This window comes from Calliphora vicina, chromosome 1 (genome assembly GCF_958450345.1).
Source record: "Calliphora vicina chromosome 1, idCalVici1.1, whole genome shotgun sequence".
NCBI classification, from domain to species: domain Eukaryota; kingdom Metazoa; phylum Arthropoda; class Insecta; order Diptera; family Calliphoridae; genus Calliphora; species Calliphora vicina.
The window spans coordinates 16,084,403-16,103,803 of NC_088780.1; the positions used below are offsets into that span (position 1 = coordinate 16,084,403).

Sequence of the window (19,401 nt, forward strand, 5' to 3'; positions counted from 1 at the left end):
TATAATTGTCTTATCGCAAAATTGACCGGGAATCCCAATTAAACTTTGGCCTCTGTTCCTATCTTTTGGTAAATTTGTATTCTTTGTTTATATATATTCAAGGTACTTTTTTTTGGTTATAAATTAATTAAATGAAATTATAGAATCATATTAGAATAACAAATTTAAACCTTTTTTGAATTAGAAAATATTTGTTTAAATTTTTTGTTAAAGAATGTAAACAACGATAATATTGCCTAAATTCATTATTATTTTTATGAATATTTACTTAAATGCTATTAAAATATTCTTTTTCCAGTGTAATTTATAAAAAATAACCGTTTTTTTTCCTCATTCCTAAAAAAGTAACGTCTTTCCCTGCATTTATAATTATACTTGTATCAGCCTGTTGTACAAAACATAACTATCAGACTCACCCTGTTGTTGAATAACTGTCACTTGCCAAACAACCAACCAAGGTTGCCAATTTAGCCATTTTCCGGCTAGATCTAGCGATTTTATTATCATTTAGCCATAAAAAAATGGCTAGAATTAATCTAGCCGGAAGATCTAGCCATTTTATTTTGTCTTAGCCTTTTTTATTTTATACTTATCTTGAGCATTTTTGTAATTTTTTAAAAATAAAACAGTATTTTTTATCAAATGACAAAGAAACAGTATTTTTAAACAAATTCGTCTGTTGATGATTTGATGAGAATATTATTGGTTTTATGAAAACAGGCTTCCAAATTGTTTCCAAAGCAAACACATGAGGCATATTCAAAAATCAATTTTACATTTCTTCAATGGATCCAATTTTGAATGTAAGTGCCCAGAAATATGTTTAATTTATCAAAAAGGAAAAAAAAATATTGATATTACAATATTTATCCGCATTTTCTCAATCTCTGGTTATTTTTCATCGTGACGATATACTGACAGTTCTCATACAAAAATTCTATTTATTGAAAGTATATCGTTACGAAATACGATAACCGGAGATGGAGAAAGTGGGGGTTAATCTGCTAAACCCCATTAATACGAAGTCGGTAAAAATTATTTTTCAAAACTGTCAGTATAACTATTAGTTAACACATAACCAGACTCCGTGGTAATGGGGGCAAGAAATGTAATATTTATGAATTTGTATTATTTTTGGGTTTTAGCCATTTCTAGCCATTTATAATTCAAAATCTAGCCATTTTCTGAGCTGAAGAGTTGGCAACCTTGCAACCAACTGCAGCCAACTTCAGGCTAAGCATTATAAAAAGAAAAAAATTTTTGCACACACACTTTTTCCTGAAGAGAAAAAGTATTTTATTTGTTATAATTAAATAAGAAATAAGTTAATAAATTGTATAAAAATGTGCTACAGTTGTTATTTTAATGGTTAACTATAAAATTATAGCAAGAAAATTAAGTAAAACAGCAAAAATACTTAAGTCTAGCTAAAGTGAAAACGTCTGAAAGAAAAAAACGGTGGGGAAGAATTAATTAGACAACAAGCTGAAAATAAAAAAACACGCGTCAGAAATATTATTTGATAAAACCACAAGAAATTCAGCAATAAAACTGAAAATAATCCACAAAAAAGTAATTAGTTTTGCTATTTTCCCTTATTAAAAAAAACCTGTATATATAAAGATAAAAAGTTTTGTCTTTAGCATGGATGTCTCACAACCACCACCCCAACTCACGGCCCCCTCACATTTGGCCATGAACACCAGCATACCCCCGCCCATGCCTGGTTCCCATGGCAATCACTTTCGTCCTCACTACCATCATGGGCATCATGGTGGTAATAAGCCCTATTTTAAGGCCTTTAATAGTGGCAGCTTCCAAAGGCCATTCCAAATGACCCAGGATGATTTTGATGGCAAACGTTTACGTAAAAGTGTTATGCGTAAGACAGTGGATTATAATGCGGCCATTGTGAAAAAATTAGAGGTAAGTTAAGATTTTCTAGAGTGTCTTTATCCAATATTTGTCATTAATTTTTGTTTTATTCTAGGCCCGTTTATGGCAAAGAGATTCCCGCGATCGTTTTGCTTTACAACCGGAAAGTATTTATGTTCCGGAATTATTGCCGCCCAGTAGTTATCTGGACAATCCTTCAAATGCTATAACCACAAGATTTGTTAAGACTGCCACCAATAAAATGCGTTGTCCCATTTTCACCTTGGCCTGGACACCCGAAGGCAGACGTTTGGTTACTGGCGCCAGTTCGGGAGAATTTACTTTGTGGAATGGTTTAACATTCAATTTCGAGACTATATTACAAGTAGGTTTTTTTACAAAACAAAATGGATGTTATGAGTAAAACACTACATTTTAAGGGCATCAATTAGGAACATTTTAATTAATGAAGTGGAATTTTAAACTTGTTTAAAGTTTTCTTTTGTGAAGCAAATCCGTAACGTACTTAAATAAGGTTTTTTTTAAATTTTTCAAGTTTATTGAAATTACTTTATAAAAAAACATTAATTATACCCTTCGCCATTTGTGCTCTCATATTGTATATATATTCTGGGTCGTTATATATAGCGGAGTTGATATAACCTTGTCCGTCTTTATGTTTCATATGCACATGATTCATATATCAGCTATAGTTTAACTTAGATTACTTTTTAAAATCGTAATATTGGTCCAAAAATTATACGCTTTCGGTTGAAAAATTATTATTGATCTTGATCGATCGTTTCGATAGCAATGGAATTAGGTTATGCCTTATGAATGAAAATGTTCTAACAATTTGTATTTTAAAATTGTAAAACTCTTAAACAACCTTCTCAGTTCATGCAATCCCGAACAAGGTTCTCAAAGCGCTAGACGGAAGCACTTGGTGTATGCGATTAAGATAACTTGTTGCATACGTAGAAGATGTAAAGTGGGCTCACCAGTGGAGAAATATTAAAAGCTTCATTAATGTATATTACAAATTACTTCGTGGCATGTATACGAAGAGATCATGCAGAATGTATGTGATCCATGATATTGAAAATCGTATAGATCTTCAATCCAAATTGATTTTTAGACTAAACCAATAGAAGTAGCACAATTGCTTGGCCTTGACCTCCTTACAGAAAACAAACAGCCCCCCAAATTACAAAATTTTACAGTTTTACTTGTTACCAAAACAACAATCATTTGCATCATGACACAACATAAGTTAAACTCAGTAGAAAATAAATTCTCAATTATACAATTCAAAAGAAAATATGAAAAAAATCAAAATCAAAGTTTGACGTTGATTCTACCTTCTACAATTATTTTATCATGATTTGCATTAATTTGTGTAATTCTCAGTCAATTTGTATTATTTTTTGTATTTAGTTTTTTAAGGACAACGATGAAAACTTACAAACATGTTAAAATAATTTGCAACGATTGGAGTTATTTACTATATTAATTTTTATACTATACTAGCTGAACCCGGTCCGCGTTGTTGGCCCTTACAATAATTCTGTTTTATATTGCAACTCGATTTGAATATACAGTGTCGGACAAAAAGTTTGGCCACAATTACTGACCTTGAAATCATTAGGGGTATAGTGTCATTAGCGGTGTAGTGTAAAAATTTGATTTTACCACGCCCCTACGCCCTCCGCCCACAGACCGAAAATCAAAAATCTGAAGATTCACTGAAAATTTGATAAAAATCGGTCCAGACATATCTCCGGAACCACTATGCCGATTTCGTGCAAACTTCACCTAAACCATCTACAGACCATCCCCAACGTACCCTGAAATTTTGGTTGAAATCGGTCTACCCGTTTTCGCAGTTAGTGGTGACATCAAAATGTACACTTCTTTTTATATATAAGAAGAAGATATAAGTTTGTCATTTCGTTTGTAATTTAAAATTTTTTTTTTAATCGTGATAATAAGCGGAGCAATATAGTCATGTCCGTCTGTCTGTTGACATAAAATTTCCGAAGCCCCCACCCAATTAACTTTCATACATGATTGATGCTCCCTATTTATTAACCAATTTTTTTTAAATTTTTTTTTTTTCAAAATTTTTTTTTCATAAACAAATTTATTTTTTTACAAGAATTTTTTTCACCAAAAAATTCATTTAAAAAAAATGGAAAATTACACTCTGTTTTTTACACTTTTAGACAACAAACACAAAACAAAAAGTTTTATTTTTTGTGGAATTTTTTTATTTGTGTTTGTTGTCTAAAAGTGTAAAAAAATCAGAGTGTAATTTTCCATTTTTTTGAAATGATTGAATAGGAAAATTGATTTTGAATAGGAAAATTGGGAAAAGTGAAAAAACTCCCTGGGAATTTTTATTCATAATTGGGCTGATAATTTTGTAAAAAATTCCCTAAAAAACTTTATAACAAAACAAATTTAACAACAATCTTTGATTTCACTCAAAAACGCATACTTTACAAAAAAATTACCCCTTTACGCCAATGTCAGTTTCGTACTAGATTAAAGATAAAATGTAACCAGTTTCATTAATTTAGTACGAAACTGTCATTGGCGTAAAACACATACGCCAAGATATTAAAATTATTATCTTTTGTTTAATTTCTGTAATATTGAATTTTTTTTTTTTTATAAAATTAAAAACAAAATTCCATCAAAATTTGTTTTCACCAAAAATTAGGGCCCTAATCACGTCACAAAGTGATATTTATATGGAAAACAAAATTTCAAAAATTTGAAAAATTTGTTTTTGTTTTATATACAAATTCTTAACAGAACAAACGCACCAAAATTCAAGCGTTGATTTGCCTTTCATAATTTGAAAATTTTGTATATAAAACAAAAACAAATTTTTGAAATTTTTGAAATTTTGTTTTTGCTTTCCATATAAATATCACTTTGGTGACGTGATTTACAAAATTAGGGCCTAGTTTTCACTAAAAAAGTTTTTTATCAAATTTTTTTTACAATTTTTTTTTTCAACTAAATGTTTTTTACCGATAATTTTTAATATTTATTTAAAGTATACTTTGGTGAAAGATATATAAGATTCGGCACAGCCGAATATAGCAGTATTACATGCTACTGTTAATTTTGTAAAAAATATATTCACCCTTAACCCTCCGTTACTCGCAACTGATCTGGTTGATACAGGCAAACATTTTTTATTGTAAATTTTTTTAAACACCCTAAATTTTACGCTATTTTTTGATAAAATAATATTTTTACTGCAACTTTTTTTTGTATTGCTCTTTTAAATAAATTGCATTTAATATTGTTTTTATGTTTTCGAAATAAAAAGTGAAGAGATTATTTTTGAAACGCGCCTTTTTTTTTATTGATATCAATTTGATACATTGCGACTAGTCTCGATTGAAAATGATTGCGACTAACGGAGGGTTAAACACACACGCCAACCGCGATATGGGTGTTATTTTTGAAAAGTAGGCGATTTTGCGTGGGAGAGATGACTTAAGATTTTTATAAAATATAAGATTAAAAAAGCCAGTTTATTGTGAATATGAGATTTTTCGTTTTTATTATAATAGCTATTTTAGGTGAAATTTTGCTGATGATTTTTGAAAAATTAACTAGTTTATTTAAAGTGAATTTTTTTTTTAATTTTGACGATTTTTCCGAATTTAATTAATTTTTGATAATTTTTATTATCTTAATTAAGAATTATTTTTTTATAATATTGGATTTTTTTATTTTTTTTTCACCAATTTTTTTTTTTTCACTAACAATTTTGTTTAATATTTTTCTTAAAGAAGAAAGAAAATAATCTTCTCTATATATAAAAAAGAATGTGTCTGTTTAGTAGGGTATTCATTCGACTAATGATCGTTCGGTTAATCGAATAATTTCTTAAGAATAATTATTTGAACAATTTTATGTAGAATAATCGAATAAAACGAATAAATGTTCATACATATATATTTAAATTTATTAAATTGCTTAAAATTTTTCATAATTTCAATTTTAAATATGTAATAATGACTCACAAAAATTGTATTGTTTCTGAAATTCGACAAATAACTAAAGACAAAGGGATTTTCGATCAATGTAGATGAGTATTCCGTTAGCTCCTTCTATAAATATATAAATATTACTGCAAGAAGTTACAATTCTGAAAACAAATCATTCAAAATTTTTAACTTGAACCAATGAAAATAAAAGGCATGGAATAAAATATTTGTTATTTAGCTGGCGAAATATTAGAAGAATCGCAATTAATAATCAAAATACTAACTTAGATTAAAGTGGAGTTGAATGTGATGGAGAATGTGATCTTGAAAGGGTCGTCGAAAGTGATATTGAGGATGACATTTATAATGATTACATTGAAATAGATGGAGGCCGTGATCTTAAAATATATGTATGTATATAAGTGATGTTATTAACCGCGTACGTAAGTGTTGCAAAATATTTAATAAATCGAATGATAAACACAAATATTGCAAACTAACGTTTTGTTGCAAGAAAAGCATGGAGTTCGTCTTATACATGATTTTGACCATCGTTGAACATCTTTGTCTAACACGGTAATAAACTTTTTGCGTATTTGTAAATGCGTCAATCATGCACTGCCTGACTTCAAATTAGCCACGTTCACTGAAAATGATATCAATCTTTTTACAGATTCCCTTTATTGTGTAGTTCCCCAAGACCACTTTAGTAAGCAAAAATTCGGCAAGGTTGATAGAGCTTGATGTATAATACAATTTGTTATAAATAATTTAGAAATAGTGAATAATTAATTTACTCAATTTAAACCCGGAATTAATGAACGACATAAAAAAGTTCTTAATACGTTTATATTGTACTTGAATTCAGGATCATGTCCAACTAGCTCAAATTTTTTAAAGCATAGTCTGCTTTTACACAGGGCAAGTTTACTTGAAGCAAGTCTCGTCGATTCCCTTGCTCGTCTGTTTACACACAGCAAGACTGTGAGCAATTTTGTATGTCAAAACCTAATAGACGCCATATTGAAAATGAGAAAACAAAAGAGAATTGAAGAGACGTGCCAGTACAAGCAAGTGTGTACCCCTCTTCTTTCTTCTTGCCTCTCTCTCCTATAAACTCTAGACTTGCGCAAGAAAAATTGTCCAGTGTAAAAGCAGACATAGCTCCAAAACGGAAACTAATGGGTTTGCTAGTCAGTTTTATAGATTGTTCGGGAGTTAATCTGATCAGAATATTTCTGTTGAAAATTTAATGATGGACTTTGTTTTCGAATGTTTTTTAACATTATCAATACTTGAATTGTTAACTTTAACGTTATTTTTTGTTTTTCTTTAACAATAAAATATTAAAAAAACGACATCAGAACTTCATTCTTTACTTTTTTAAAAAAAATTTAAATTATTCGAATAATTCGATTAATTTTAAACGTGTGATCGAATTATTCGAACAAGTTAAAATCTCTTATTCGAATTATTCGTTTTATTCGAACAAGAGAAAAATCGAATAATTCGAATACCCTACTGTTTAAATAAAACACTGTACCAATCCTCTTGAAATTTTTACTAGCATACTTTTTATTTTTAAATTTCAAGTGGGCGTGTCACTTTCCATAAAAAGTAAATAGCTGTTGTAGAATATCTGGTTAACTATAATTGTGAATACCGCGAAACTTCGCGAAATTTACTTCGTTACTAATGTGCACTTCTTGGCTGAAAATGGGCGAAATTGGGCGTTCCAAGAAAATAGTTATTTTCGAATATCTGCAAAACTATAATTGTGACAGTCTTAAAACTTTATACAAAACAATGTCTTATCAGTGCATGAAGTTTAACCAAAACTGAGACGGATCGGAACAGGGGCTATAGACCCTCCCATACAAAGTAAATAGTTATTTTCGAATATCTTCAGAACTATAGTTGTGGAAGTCTTAAAATTTCGGCCCTTATTATTGTACATAGTTTAGCTGAAAATGGGCGGTATTGTATAAGTGGACGTGGCAACTCCCATACAATGTAAATGTTTAATTTCGAATATCTGAATTTAAACTTTGTACAAATTAATTTCCTATTTATAGCCTAATTTACGATCATCTGTGATCACTTATATTTTCAACCAAAAATCTATTTTTATAAGAAAATCAAGTAAAACATAAAAGTGGCTATAAATCGGTAAATAGTGGTCCAAATAGAAAAAGGACGATCATCTGTGATCACTTATATTTTCAACCAAAAATCGATTTTTTTATAAAAAAATAAAGTAAAACATAAATGAGGCTATAAATCGGTAAAAGTAAATAGTTATTTTCCAATATATCAGGAACTATAATTGTGAAAGTCTTCAAACTTTATATGAATCAATATCGTATCACTGCATTCAGTTTAACAAAGAATCGGGAGGAGATGGTACAGAGGGTGAGTCAAATCCCATGCAAAGTAAACAGTTATTTCTAAATATCTTGAGAACTATAATTATGAGATTATTCAAACTTTGCCCGAATAGCTTTCACATTTTACATACATATATTATTTAATTCAAAACTTTTAATTTCATTACGATACGGGTAATATAATCGGGTTTTAGATAGTATAATATAAATGCGCGATCATTTCGTAAATTTCTGATTAGGCAATTGTTAGGAAATTGGTGATGTTATTAAAATTTTTGTAATTTGAGATTTAGCGATTTTTATGATTTTTTTTTGGAAATTATGAATTTTATAATAATTTATTTGTTGTTCTCGAAAGTTTATGTGGTATGGAAATCGAAGGCATGTGATGGAAATCGATTTTGAAAATAAACCGTTTTGAAATTGAAAAGGGTTGTTATGAATTTATTAAAAATTCCCATTAGATACATTTCGATTAGTTGTTATCATAGTTGTGGACTGAATTGTTTTAAATTACTTGATATTTGTAATTTGGGGTATTATTTAGCAAGGAAATGATAACGCAAAAGTTAACAAATCATTCTTGAATTCCAACGAAAATCATCACACTCTTTCAAATCGATCTTTTTGAATGTGGACTTTTGACATAGCAACTTAAATGGTTCTTCAAGGACAAATAATCAATTCAACAGTTTTTATGCTCTCCTGAAAAATTTGAAAATTCAACTTAAGTTGTTTTGTCAAAAGTCCACAGATATAAATAAAGCGTGATCCATTTCGAGGATCCCTACTTTTTTAAAGAAAAAAACACAGAAAATTAAAATTTAATGGGGAATGTTTATTATCATTTGAAAGAACATTCTTTGGCATTTATTTTTTGACGATTATATCTATCAAATGTTGGCCGTTGCTACGTCGCAGATGTTGCATCCGTTGAGTCCAATTTTCGATGACTCGTTCGAGCATTTCGACTGGTAACTGTCGAATGACACGCGTGATGTTTTCCTCCAAGGCCTGAATCGAAGCGGGTTTGTCCGTATAAACTTTAGACTTTACATATCCCCACAGGAAAAAGTCTAACGATGTGATATCACACGATCTTGGTGGCCAATCGACCGGCCCAAAACGTGAAATTATGTGCTCACCGAAGTGTTCTCTCAATAAATCCATTGATTGATGCGATGTGTGTGAAGTGGCGCCATTTTGCTGAAACTAAATGTCGCCGAGATTACGAGCTTAAATTTCAGGCAAATAGTCGGTTATTATATGGCACGATAACGGTCGCCATTGACGGTAACGTTCGCACTGGCATCATTTTTAAAGAAATATGAAACGATGATTCCACCGGCCTACAAACCACACCAAACTGTTGTTTTTCTTGAATCTCTTCAGGTTGCTCTTCGTCCCAAATGTGGCAATTTTATTTGTTTACATACCCATTGACCCAGAAATTGGCCTCATCGCTGAACAAAATAAGTTGAGCGAAGTGGACGAAACATATTCCTCACAGAATTTTGAATTTTCGTAATAAAGTTGAACGATTTGTAAACGTTGTTCAGGAGTAAGTCTTTCCATTATGAAATGCCATACAGTACTAAACAAAAATAACATGACAGCTGACTCGACTCACACGTGATCTGTCAAAAAAGGCTATTGAAAAAAGTATCTCTACTAGAATCACCCATTATTTAGGAAAAGTTTTTAAATAGTGTTGGTTCCCTTAAATACAAAATAAAAGTGTAGTTGTTTTTACTTAAATGAATTTTTTTAAATGTTTAATTTTTAATAATATTACCAATTTGTTTACAGGCTCACGACACCTCAGTGCGCACCATGGTTTGGTCACACAATGACAGTTGGATGGTGACGGGGGATCATGGCGGTTACGTTAAATACTGGCAGTCGAATATGAACAATGTGAAAATGTTTCAGGCCCACAAGGAAGCGATTAGGGGAATAAGGTATAGCTTCACAATTGTTTTTTCTTACATACAATTTTTACTAAGTCTATTAATAATGATAATAATAATAATAAAGATGATAATAATAATAGTTATAGTAATTAGTTGTTTAATAGAAACATGGAAAATAATAAAGTTTTTTTTAATAGGGAAACCTTTTTTAGGTAGATTTTTTTAAAAATATTTAACTAACAATTAAATGGCAGAGTTTATGTTTGTTGTGTGTACACTGAGTTGTTGTAATATAAATAAAGTTTAAAAAACCCAACACCCCCTCTACCCCTCAAAAAAGAAATAAATAAAACCAAACACAACACAACAACTGCCTTTAACAAACTCTGCCATAATATTGTTTAAATAGTTTATTTATTATGCTCTAACTTAAATTAAACAAAACAAAACTGTGATATTTTATTGTTTAAACTAAATAAAAAGCCAAAGACTTTTGTTTTTATACTCAAATAAAACTTAAATAACAAACAATATTTAATATTAAACCATTTACAAAAAAAAAAAAAAACATATTAATATAAAATAAAGAAAAACAACATCAAACTACAATAAAAATCAAAGTATTCAATAAAAATTACCAATTTTTCATACAAACCAAACAAAACTAAACGTTTTTAATTTGATCCATCTTTCAATAATGCAGTTTTAAACTGAAAATCAAGTGAAATAGGAAATGACATGAAACCAAATCTCTCTTTCGTAAAGAAATTATTAAAAGAAAAACTAATTTAAAATATTTAAAATCCAACAATTAAATAAATAAAGAAATATATTAAAATAAAAATGAAAATGAATAGAAATTTTAAATTAGTTTTGTTAGTTTTTAATAATTCCTGGACCACCAACCAGCCCGTTAACCAGTTTCTCGATGTTGGAGAGGACCAAAACGTTTAATCATTTGTTTTTCTTGCTTTTTTTTAACAATTTTTTATTTAATTTCTGTTTTTTTATTTATAATTTCCTTTTTCATTTAATTTTTGGTGTATTTTTAAATAAAGTTAACATTCAGCAACAAAATTTTCGTATTTTTTACTGTCCCACTCACCCTGAATCTTAAATTTTCTAGGGAAATTTGTAATAAATAAAGTTAATTTTTATTAGAAAACAAGGCTTTGGCATTTTTATTAATTTCGCAAAACTGTTTAGGGCTGTGTTAATAAAATTAAAAATAATTCAATAAAAAAATTATTGAGTTTTCAGTTTTTATATTTTTTGATTTTAGGGGTATTTATTCATTCTTTTTTTTTACAAAAACAAAACAAATAATAAAATTAATTAACTTTTAATATATGTATAACTCAATTTTTCTAAATAAATATTTATATTTTCCTTTTTTTGTAACACATTTAAAAAATAAAAACAAAACAAATGTAAAAATAATTTTATGTCTTCAATTATGGTTCAACGAAATAAAAAACTAAATGTGCTACATTCAATACAAACTGTATATATTTTTAAAAAAATATATAAATAAAAACAAAATGCTAAACTTAAACTCAAACTACAACAAATCTCAATCAACCAACTCTACTTTACTACTTTCAACAACCAATCCCTTACGTTTACTGGTGTGCTCCTGTATGTTATACTTATGGCTGGATGTGGATGTACTTGGACTATTAATCGAATTTTCTAACATCATCATTTTATTTATGGCCTGCTCATCCTTGTTGATATTTAATTTTAATGCTGTTGCTGATGCTGCTGCATTCATCATCTAACTACTTGCTGCTATTTGTGTGTTTAATTTCCGGCGCCTTCGTCATCCTCACTTACTCTTCGTTATTGTCGTTTCCGGTTTTCTTGCTGGTCGTTTGAACGTGTAGTTTTAGTCCGACCGATAGTAAATTTGTCAGCTGCAGCGATGATGGTACTTTGCGGATATTTGATTTTCTTAGATGTCAAGAGGAGAAAGTTTTAAGGGGTAAGTACAGTGCACAAATTGTGTGATGCATAAATTTAAAGTGTTTTTTTATTTAAAAGAAATAGTAATAGTATTTTGTAGGTTTTGTAAAATGTTGGGAAAAAATTTTAGGTTAAATTTTAAATGATTTCAACTTTCAAAACACATTATGAGCTGGGGCTAAATTATCGCATTGGATATATAGTAAAACTAATCGAGATTATGACACTCGACATCGTGCAAGAAATTTAGTACATTTTAATATAATTTCGATATTGAAATCATTTCACGAATGCGGTAATTTGGATCCTGGTTCACATACGTCAAGTTTACTTGCTTAAGTCTTGAGTTTGTAGATGAGAGAGGAGACGAGATTGGAAAGATTGTCCTCTTTTTCTTACTCTCTCTTCTATAAACGCAAAACTTGCTCAAGTAAACTTGACCTGTGTGAACCAGCATTAAGGGACATATTTTCAAAGTCCGAGCTTAAAGAGATAGTTTATGGAAAACAAAAATAATATACCAAAAATTTGTTTTTGTTTTCAATACAAATCAAAGAATAACCAGAAGTTAGACAGCTGTTAAGCAGTTTTGCTAGACTGTCCCGAACTAGTGAATAGTTATTTTAACACGTGCATGTCCTAAGCAGGGCGTCAATTGACCTTTTTTTATTACAATGAGACTTTCTGATAGCTGGTCCAAAGTAGTCAACGCATTGGATTCACATACCGGTTACATAGAGTCAATTAACTTACTAGCTACCAAACTACTTACTTGATTAGCTACAAAACTAGTTATTTTGGTTAGTTAAAAAGCCATCTCCTAGACGAAGACCATTCTCAAATAGGTTATTTCTAAACATTTAAAGTGACTACACTCTAGATTACTTAGAGACAATAAAGTGACAATTGACTTCACGCTAGGTTGTACGATTTACTCATAAAACAGTGCAGTACAAATTGGAGTTTGGCAAGTGATCAGACATTAGTGACAATTACTGTCTATAAAGGATACATTGAATACTTGCTTAACTGCTGGGCAATGTAAACCTTATAGACAATAATTGTCGTTAATGTCTGATCACTTGGTTGACTCTAATTTATATATTTGCAGTGCAGAGATAAGTCGATTGTTTACTTTATACAGCCCAGGTAATAGCGTGAAGTCAATTGTCACTCTAGTGTCTCTATGTAATCTATAGTAATCTAGTCACATTAAATGTTAATTTTGTACTGCACTTCAGAAAGTAGTTATTTAACCCACCAGAAGTAATCTATTGAAGAGTTGTCGGAGGAAGGTTTGTTTACAAGCAATCGTTTATTAGAATGTCTATGAGATGTCTTTTTTAACTGACCCATACATGTTAAAAGAACTAGTTATATATCTGATCAAGTAACCAGTTAGGTAGCTAGTAAGGTAACTGACTCTTTGTAACCGGTATGTGAATCCAATCCGTTGACAATATATCAGACCGTCTCATTGTAATTCAAAAGGTTCAATTGACTCACTACTTAGGACATGTATGTGTAAAAAAAATAAAATCGAATTCGAATGTTCGAAGTTATGTTCTAAAAATTTTAACAGCTATTAAAATAATATGGAGATCTTGCATGAACCTGATGACAAAGAATATTATGTTCGAAAATTCGGAATTTAATTCGAAAGTTTGAACTCATGTTTTCATGAATTTTAAATAATTTTCAATGTAGTTTCAGAATATAAGCATTTTTAAGATATGTATGTTCGAAAATTCAACTTTAAATTCGAAATATTTAAGGTGCTCATAAAAGAACAAAATAAATTAAAACAAGTAACAGAGCTATATTCGGTTGTGCCGAATCTTATATACCCTTCAGCAAATTATACATCAAAATAAAATTTTTTTAATATATTTATTTTTTTTGCAGTTTTTTAATTTTTTGGAAAAAAAAAATTTTTGGAATTGTTTCTTTAAATTTTTTAAATTTTAAAATTTTTTTTTGGGTTAAAAAATATTTTTTCCGATTTTGACCCATTGTAGGTCCAACTTACTATGGTTGCAAAGGTCTTTGAAATATCTATCATTAGATATCCATATTGTCTATATTAATGGCTTAGTAATCCAGATATAGGTCAAAAATAGGTAAAAAATCGAGGTTGTCCTGGATTTTTCCTCATATCTCAGTCATTTGTGGACCGATTTTTCTGATTTTAAATAGCAAACTTACCGAAAGCATGTCTGACAGAATTATTGAAGATTTGGATTCACCAAAAAAAAAAAATTAAAAAATAAAGAATTTTTTATTAAAATTAAAAAAAAAATTTTAAAATTATTAAAAAAAAACATTTCGAATTTTTTTTTCCAAAAAATGAAAATATTGCAAAAAAAAAATTAATTTTTTTCACCTAAAAATATTTAAAATTTTTATTTTGAAGTATAATTTGGTGAAGGGTATATAAGATTCGGCACAGCCGAATACAGCTGTCTTACTTGTTTTTAATTTTGAACTGAAGTTTTTTCGACGGTTTTTACAGGACGTTTAGACAATCTATATATGTATATAAAAATGAAATGGTCCATGTATGTAATGTCATTACGTGAGAGTGGCTGGAGCAATTTGGCAGATTTTTTTTTTATTCGATTCGAAATTTTCAGGAGATGGTTTGTAAAGAAATAAAGTCAAAAATTCCGGGTAAAACTCGGAAATATTTTTTTGGGTCCAGTCAATTGTAATAAAAAAAGACCCCTAAAGTATGCAGTACAAATTTAGATATTTTATTTGCAAATAAATGAGAACAGGCAGGTGTATGTGGGTTGGAGAAACTTGAAGAACTAACATTAGTAAATAACACCGGGCGAAGCTGGGGCGGTCAACTAGTTTACAATAAAAAAAATTTGGGTTTTCTATTAATTATATTCTAAGCAAGTTTCTACTTTAAAATTCCATAATTCTTGTTTTTCCAGTATTCGGTAAAAATTGGTCCGAATCCTGGTATTAGCCCGATTTTTAACCTAATCCGAAACTGAAACCGAATATTCGGTCGGACTCTAACACTAAAAAGTTTCATATACAGCCCAATTATGAATAAAAATTCCCCGGGAGTTTTTTCCCTTTTCTCATTTTTCCTATTTAAATTCAATGGGAAAAAACTCCCGGGGAACAAACTCCCGCGGAATTTTTTATTCATAATTGGGCTGATATCTTTTTTACGCGCCATATAATTTTCGAAAGGATTAAATGTCAAACAAACTGTCATTCTGCGCTCACTTTTCGACATTTATGATTTGGCGCTTGAACAACGCTACCAAATTATCCAAATTTACTTTGAAAATCTGTCCCCGATTCGCGCAATTTATAGACGATAGTTTTATCGCAAAATTGTGCGAAGATGCTCATTTTTGGCATATGCAGTGAGACCAATTCAGAACAAATCCTACACAGTAGGATATCCAAATTATTAGTTTTTTCTTTTGTTCGAATAAAACGAATATGTAATTGAATAAGTGAATTTAACTTGTTCGAATATAATATGTTCGTTCAAAATAAAATTTGTTAATATAATTTTATCTTGCAGCTCCTTTAGACGACTTAAATCCTTTTTTAAGAACCGAATCTTTTATTTGGCCCATTCTGCAACAAATCGAAACTTTTAAATTTTAATCAATGGATAGATTGTAGAATTTCATTATCTTAAAAAAATCAAAAATTACTATTTGAAAACTGATAAATTAAATCAATAATTTTTATTTGTTTTATTCTATTATTCCATATAAAATTAATCGAATTATTTGTTATTCGAAAATGGTAATTTTTGCTCGCGTTACCTTCAATGTAGATCGTTACCGCACTATGATCCATGATTTTTTTGTTTGAAAATATGGATGACATTGATCTGGGTAAATATAATTCCAATAGGATGATGCTACGTGCCATACGGCGACCGCAACTATCGATTTATTGAAAACAAAATTTGCCCATAACTTGATTTCGAGAAATGGACCTGTTGTCAATTGGCCTCCAAGGAACTCTCGATTATTTCTTGTGGGCCACGTAAAGCCATTGGTTTATGCTGATAAAGATAGTGAAGTTGATACAACGATAACCGTATGACGGTTTAAATCGAGAAATGTTCTAGAATTTTGTTATTCAAAATCATCAAAAACGGAGTTGAAATTTAATGATTTTAAGTTAGCTTTCAAATTAGTTACCAGCGTACTCTTAACTCACCTCATCGCTACAAGATTGTTACTCAGGGCGATGCACGTCAATGTTAAGATTTTATTGATGGTTTAATGCAATAAATCGCAATCCTATTTTTAAATAAATTGCTTTGGAAGATATAGTCCAAACACAGTTGATTAGTTTGTAGATTTGATAGACAGATAATATAACGGACTTATTCGGTTCAGAAATGCCGAAAATTAAAAATTTCAGAATTCTTTGTCGGACGACATATTTATGTCCTCAACTATCTGTGCTTTATTAATGCCGATATCCACACCTTTTTTACAGATTTAATCCATTTTCACTTTTACATCACTCTAACTGAAGTAAATTTAAAAAAAGACAAACAATTAATCTTTCTTACTTTTAGGTCATGGTGCTGATGTCAAATGTGTACACTGGCATCCTCAAAAGGGTCTTATAGTATCGGGCAGTAAAGATAATCAGCAGCCCATAAAACTATGGGATCCTAAAAGTGGTCAAGCTTTGGCTACACTGTAAGTTTTAATAATAGAAGAACATAAAACAGATTTTATAATTGCAATCTACTTTAGGCACGCTCACAAATCTACAGTTATGGACTTGAAATGGAATGATAATGGTAACTGGCTGGTAACAGCCTCCAGAGATCATTTACTCAAACTGTTCGATATAAGAAATCTAAAAGAAGAGGCCCAGGTATTTAGAGGTCATAAAAAAGAAGCCAGTTCAGTGTCCTGGCATCCAGTGCATGAGGGTCTATTTTGTTCTGGAGGATCAGATGGTTCGATATTATTTTGGAATGTGGGGTAAGTTTGAGGAGTTTTTCTTAATTAGTTTATAAATTGTAACTTTTTGTGGTTTTGTTTTTAGTACGGACAAAGAAATTGGCTGTGTAGAAACTGCACATGACAGTATAGTCTGGACATTGGCTTGGCATCCCTTGGGCCATATATTGTGTTCCGGTTCCAATGATCATACTATTAAATTTTGGACTCGTAACCGTCCTGGAGACTTGATGAGAGACAAATACAACTTGAATACTTTGCCAGCCAGTTTGGCTGCCTTGGATGACTGTGAATATGATGATGCCGTCATACCCGGTATGGGTCCTGAGGATAAGGTAGAGTTTACCGAAAGTTTAACGGCCGACAAAGGTTTTATACCCGGTCTGGAATTGGATCCGTCCAGTAATATGGCCAAAGATCAAGAGAAAAAGGTGCCCTATAGCAAACCCATACCTAGGAACTTTCAAGCACAATGGGCTGGCTCTAGGCGACCCGACGAAATGGAAGAGGAGATTGTATATGCGCCTCGTGAAAGGCGACCCGATACTGGTGGCTTAACGCCTCAACAGGTCAGTGAAAATGCCATCGAGGGCATGCTGGCCAGTGGTGTACTAACAACTATGGATCCCCAGGCCATTGTGGGCATTTTGGTCTATGACCGTTTCATTCGAGTACATCCAGACTCCAGGCTAATGTTGGCTGTACGTCAGGGACCCGATTATCTCAATAAATATATAGATTCCGGCAAACTGGAGGAGTTAAGGGATGTGGTGCCAGCCAGAGAACGTTCAAGATCAGTGTCGCCCACGCTAGAGCGCAGAGACACTTCGCCGCCCACGAAAAAGACACGAGTGGATGGCAGACAACATTATCCCCAAGCGGTATTTGTTAAAGAATTGTTAAGTTTGAAAAAACCCTTCCTGCCTTGTCTAATCACCATTAAACAGCAACTGCAGCAACAACAGCCGCCAGCAAACGATGAAATGAGAGACTCACCACAACCGAACTTCAATCAAGCGCCTGGTGGCAACTTTCCCGGTCCCTGGGCGAATAATAATGGTCCCTGGAATGGCCCTCAGAATGGTGCAAATCAAAATGGTTTCAACAACAATTCCAATAATTTCAATAACAACAATAACAATGTGCGCAACGATAGTCCTCCATTTAATCAATCGAATTCCAAAGGTGATATGTTTTCCAACAACAGCAACAATAATCAAAGCTCTAACAACAACAACCAAAACAACAACAGACGTAATAGGCGAGGTGGTGGCGGCAATCGTAGTGGCAATGAGGGTGGAGGCGGCGGCCGCAATCGTGGCAACCGCAATAGACGTTTTTAAGAAAACTAACACAATTCTTTAATCTACTACTGCAACTAAACTTAAGTCATCCAGCCATTTATTCCCCTTTATTTTTTTTTCTTTCTTATTTATATTTCAACACACAAAACAAATCCACCCCAAAGTTTTGCCCTTTTTTCTAGTTTTAATTAATTTTGAATTACCTTTTCTTGAAATCTGGCTTAACTTTTTTCCTTTTATTTCTTTTTATTGTAGTTTTTATGATTTTAAATGCTATTTTTAGTTTTGGCATACAAAATTCTTAGTTAAACTTTTTATACACAATTTCTGCATAATTAATGAAGTTTTTTGTATTTTGTTCAAAGGTTAATTTATAATTATGAATGTTAAATTAAACAAAAACTTCATTATGATTACTTTAAACTTTGCATGAAACTTTGAAAAAAAAAGAAAAACATACGTTTCGTAATAAGAAATTTTCAATAAAGAATTAAGTAATTTTATTATTGAGGTTAAGTTAGATTCTGTTACAAGGACACTAGAATTTGTAAAGTTAATAAAAACAAAAAACAAAAAAGAAAAATAATATACATACATGATATATAAAAACAATAATAAGGTTAATAAAATAAAAGAAACTGTATATGTTAATTTTTAAACGCTGGCTGTTTTATCTAATGCTACAGATTTTTATGAATACAAATCTGAGAGAAACAAACAATCTTCAGAAAAAATGGGAATTACAAGAACTTTTGAATTGTATCAGGACAACAACCCTATGTATAAAGCCAACGTTGTTCGTGAGTGGTGCAGTGATACGAAATTGATTCAATTATGAAAAAAAATCCGCGGGAGTTTTTTTCCCTTTTCCCATTTTTCCTAAATATTCAAATTCAATGTTAAAAATAAGAAAAGGGAAATAGACTCCCCGGGAATAGTTTTCATAATTGGGCTGATAAAGTTTGAAGTCTTTC

The 19,401-nt window shown here is 30.7% G+C and overlaps 1 protein-coding gene across 1 annotated transcript; it reads left to right on the forward strand.

Annotated features, from left to right (window-relative positions):
* Positions 1 to 1,605: 1,605 nt before the first annotated feature.
* Positions 1,606 to 19,086, forward strand: Wdr33 (WD repeat domain 33). The gene is made up of 7 exons (XM_065499144.1): positions 1,606 to 1,926; positions 1,991 to 2,260; positions 10,085 to 10,236; positions 12,075 to 12,172; positions 16,727 to 16,853; positions 16,911 to 17,144; positions 17,209 to 19,086. The coding sequence occupies exons 1-7, from the start codon at positions 1,645 to 1,647 to the stop codon at positions 18,464 to 18,466; spliced, it is 2,421 nt and encodes an 806-aa protein (XP_065355216.1). The 5' UTR covers positions 1,606 to 1,644; the 3' UTR covers positions 18,467 to 19,086.
* Positions 19,087 to 19,401: the final 315 nt, after the last annotated feature.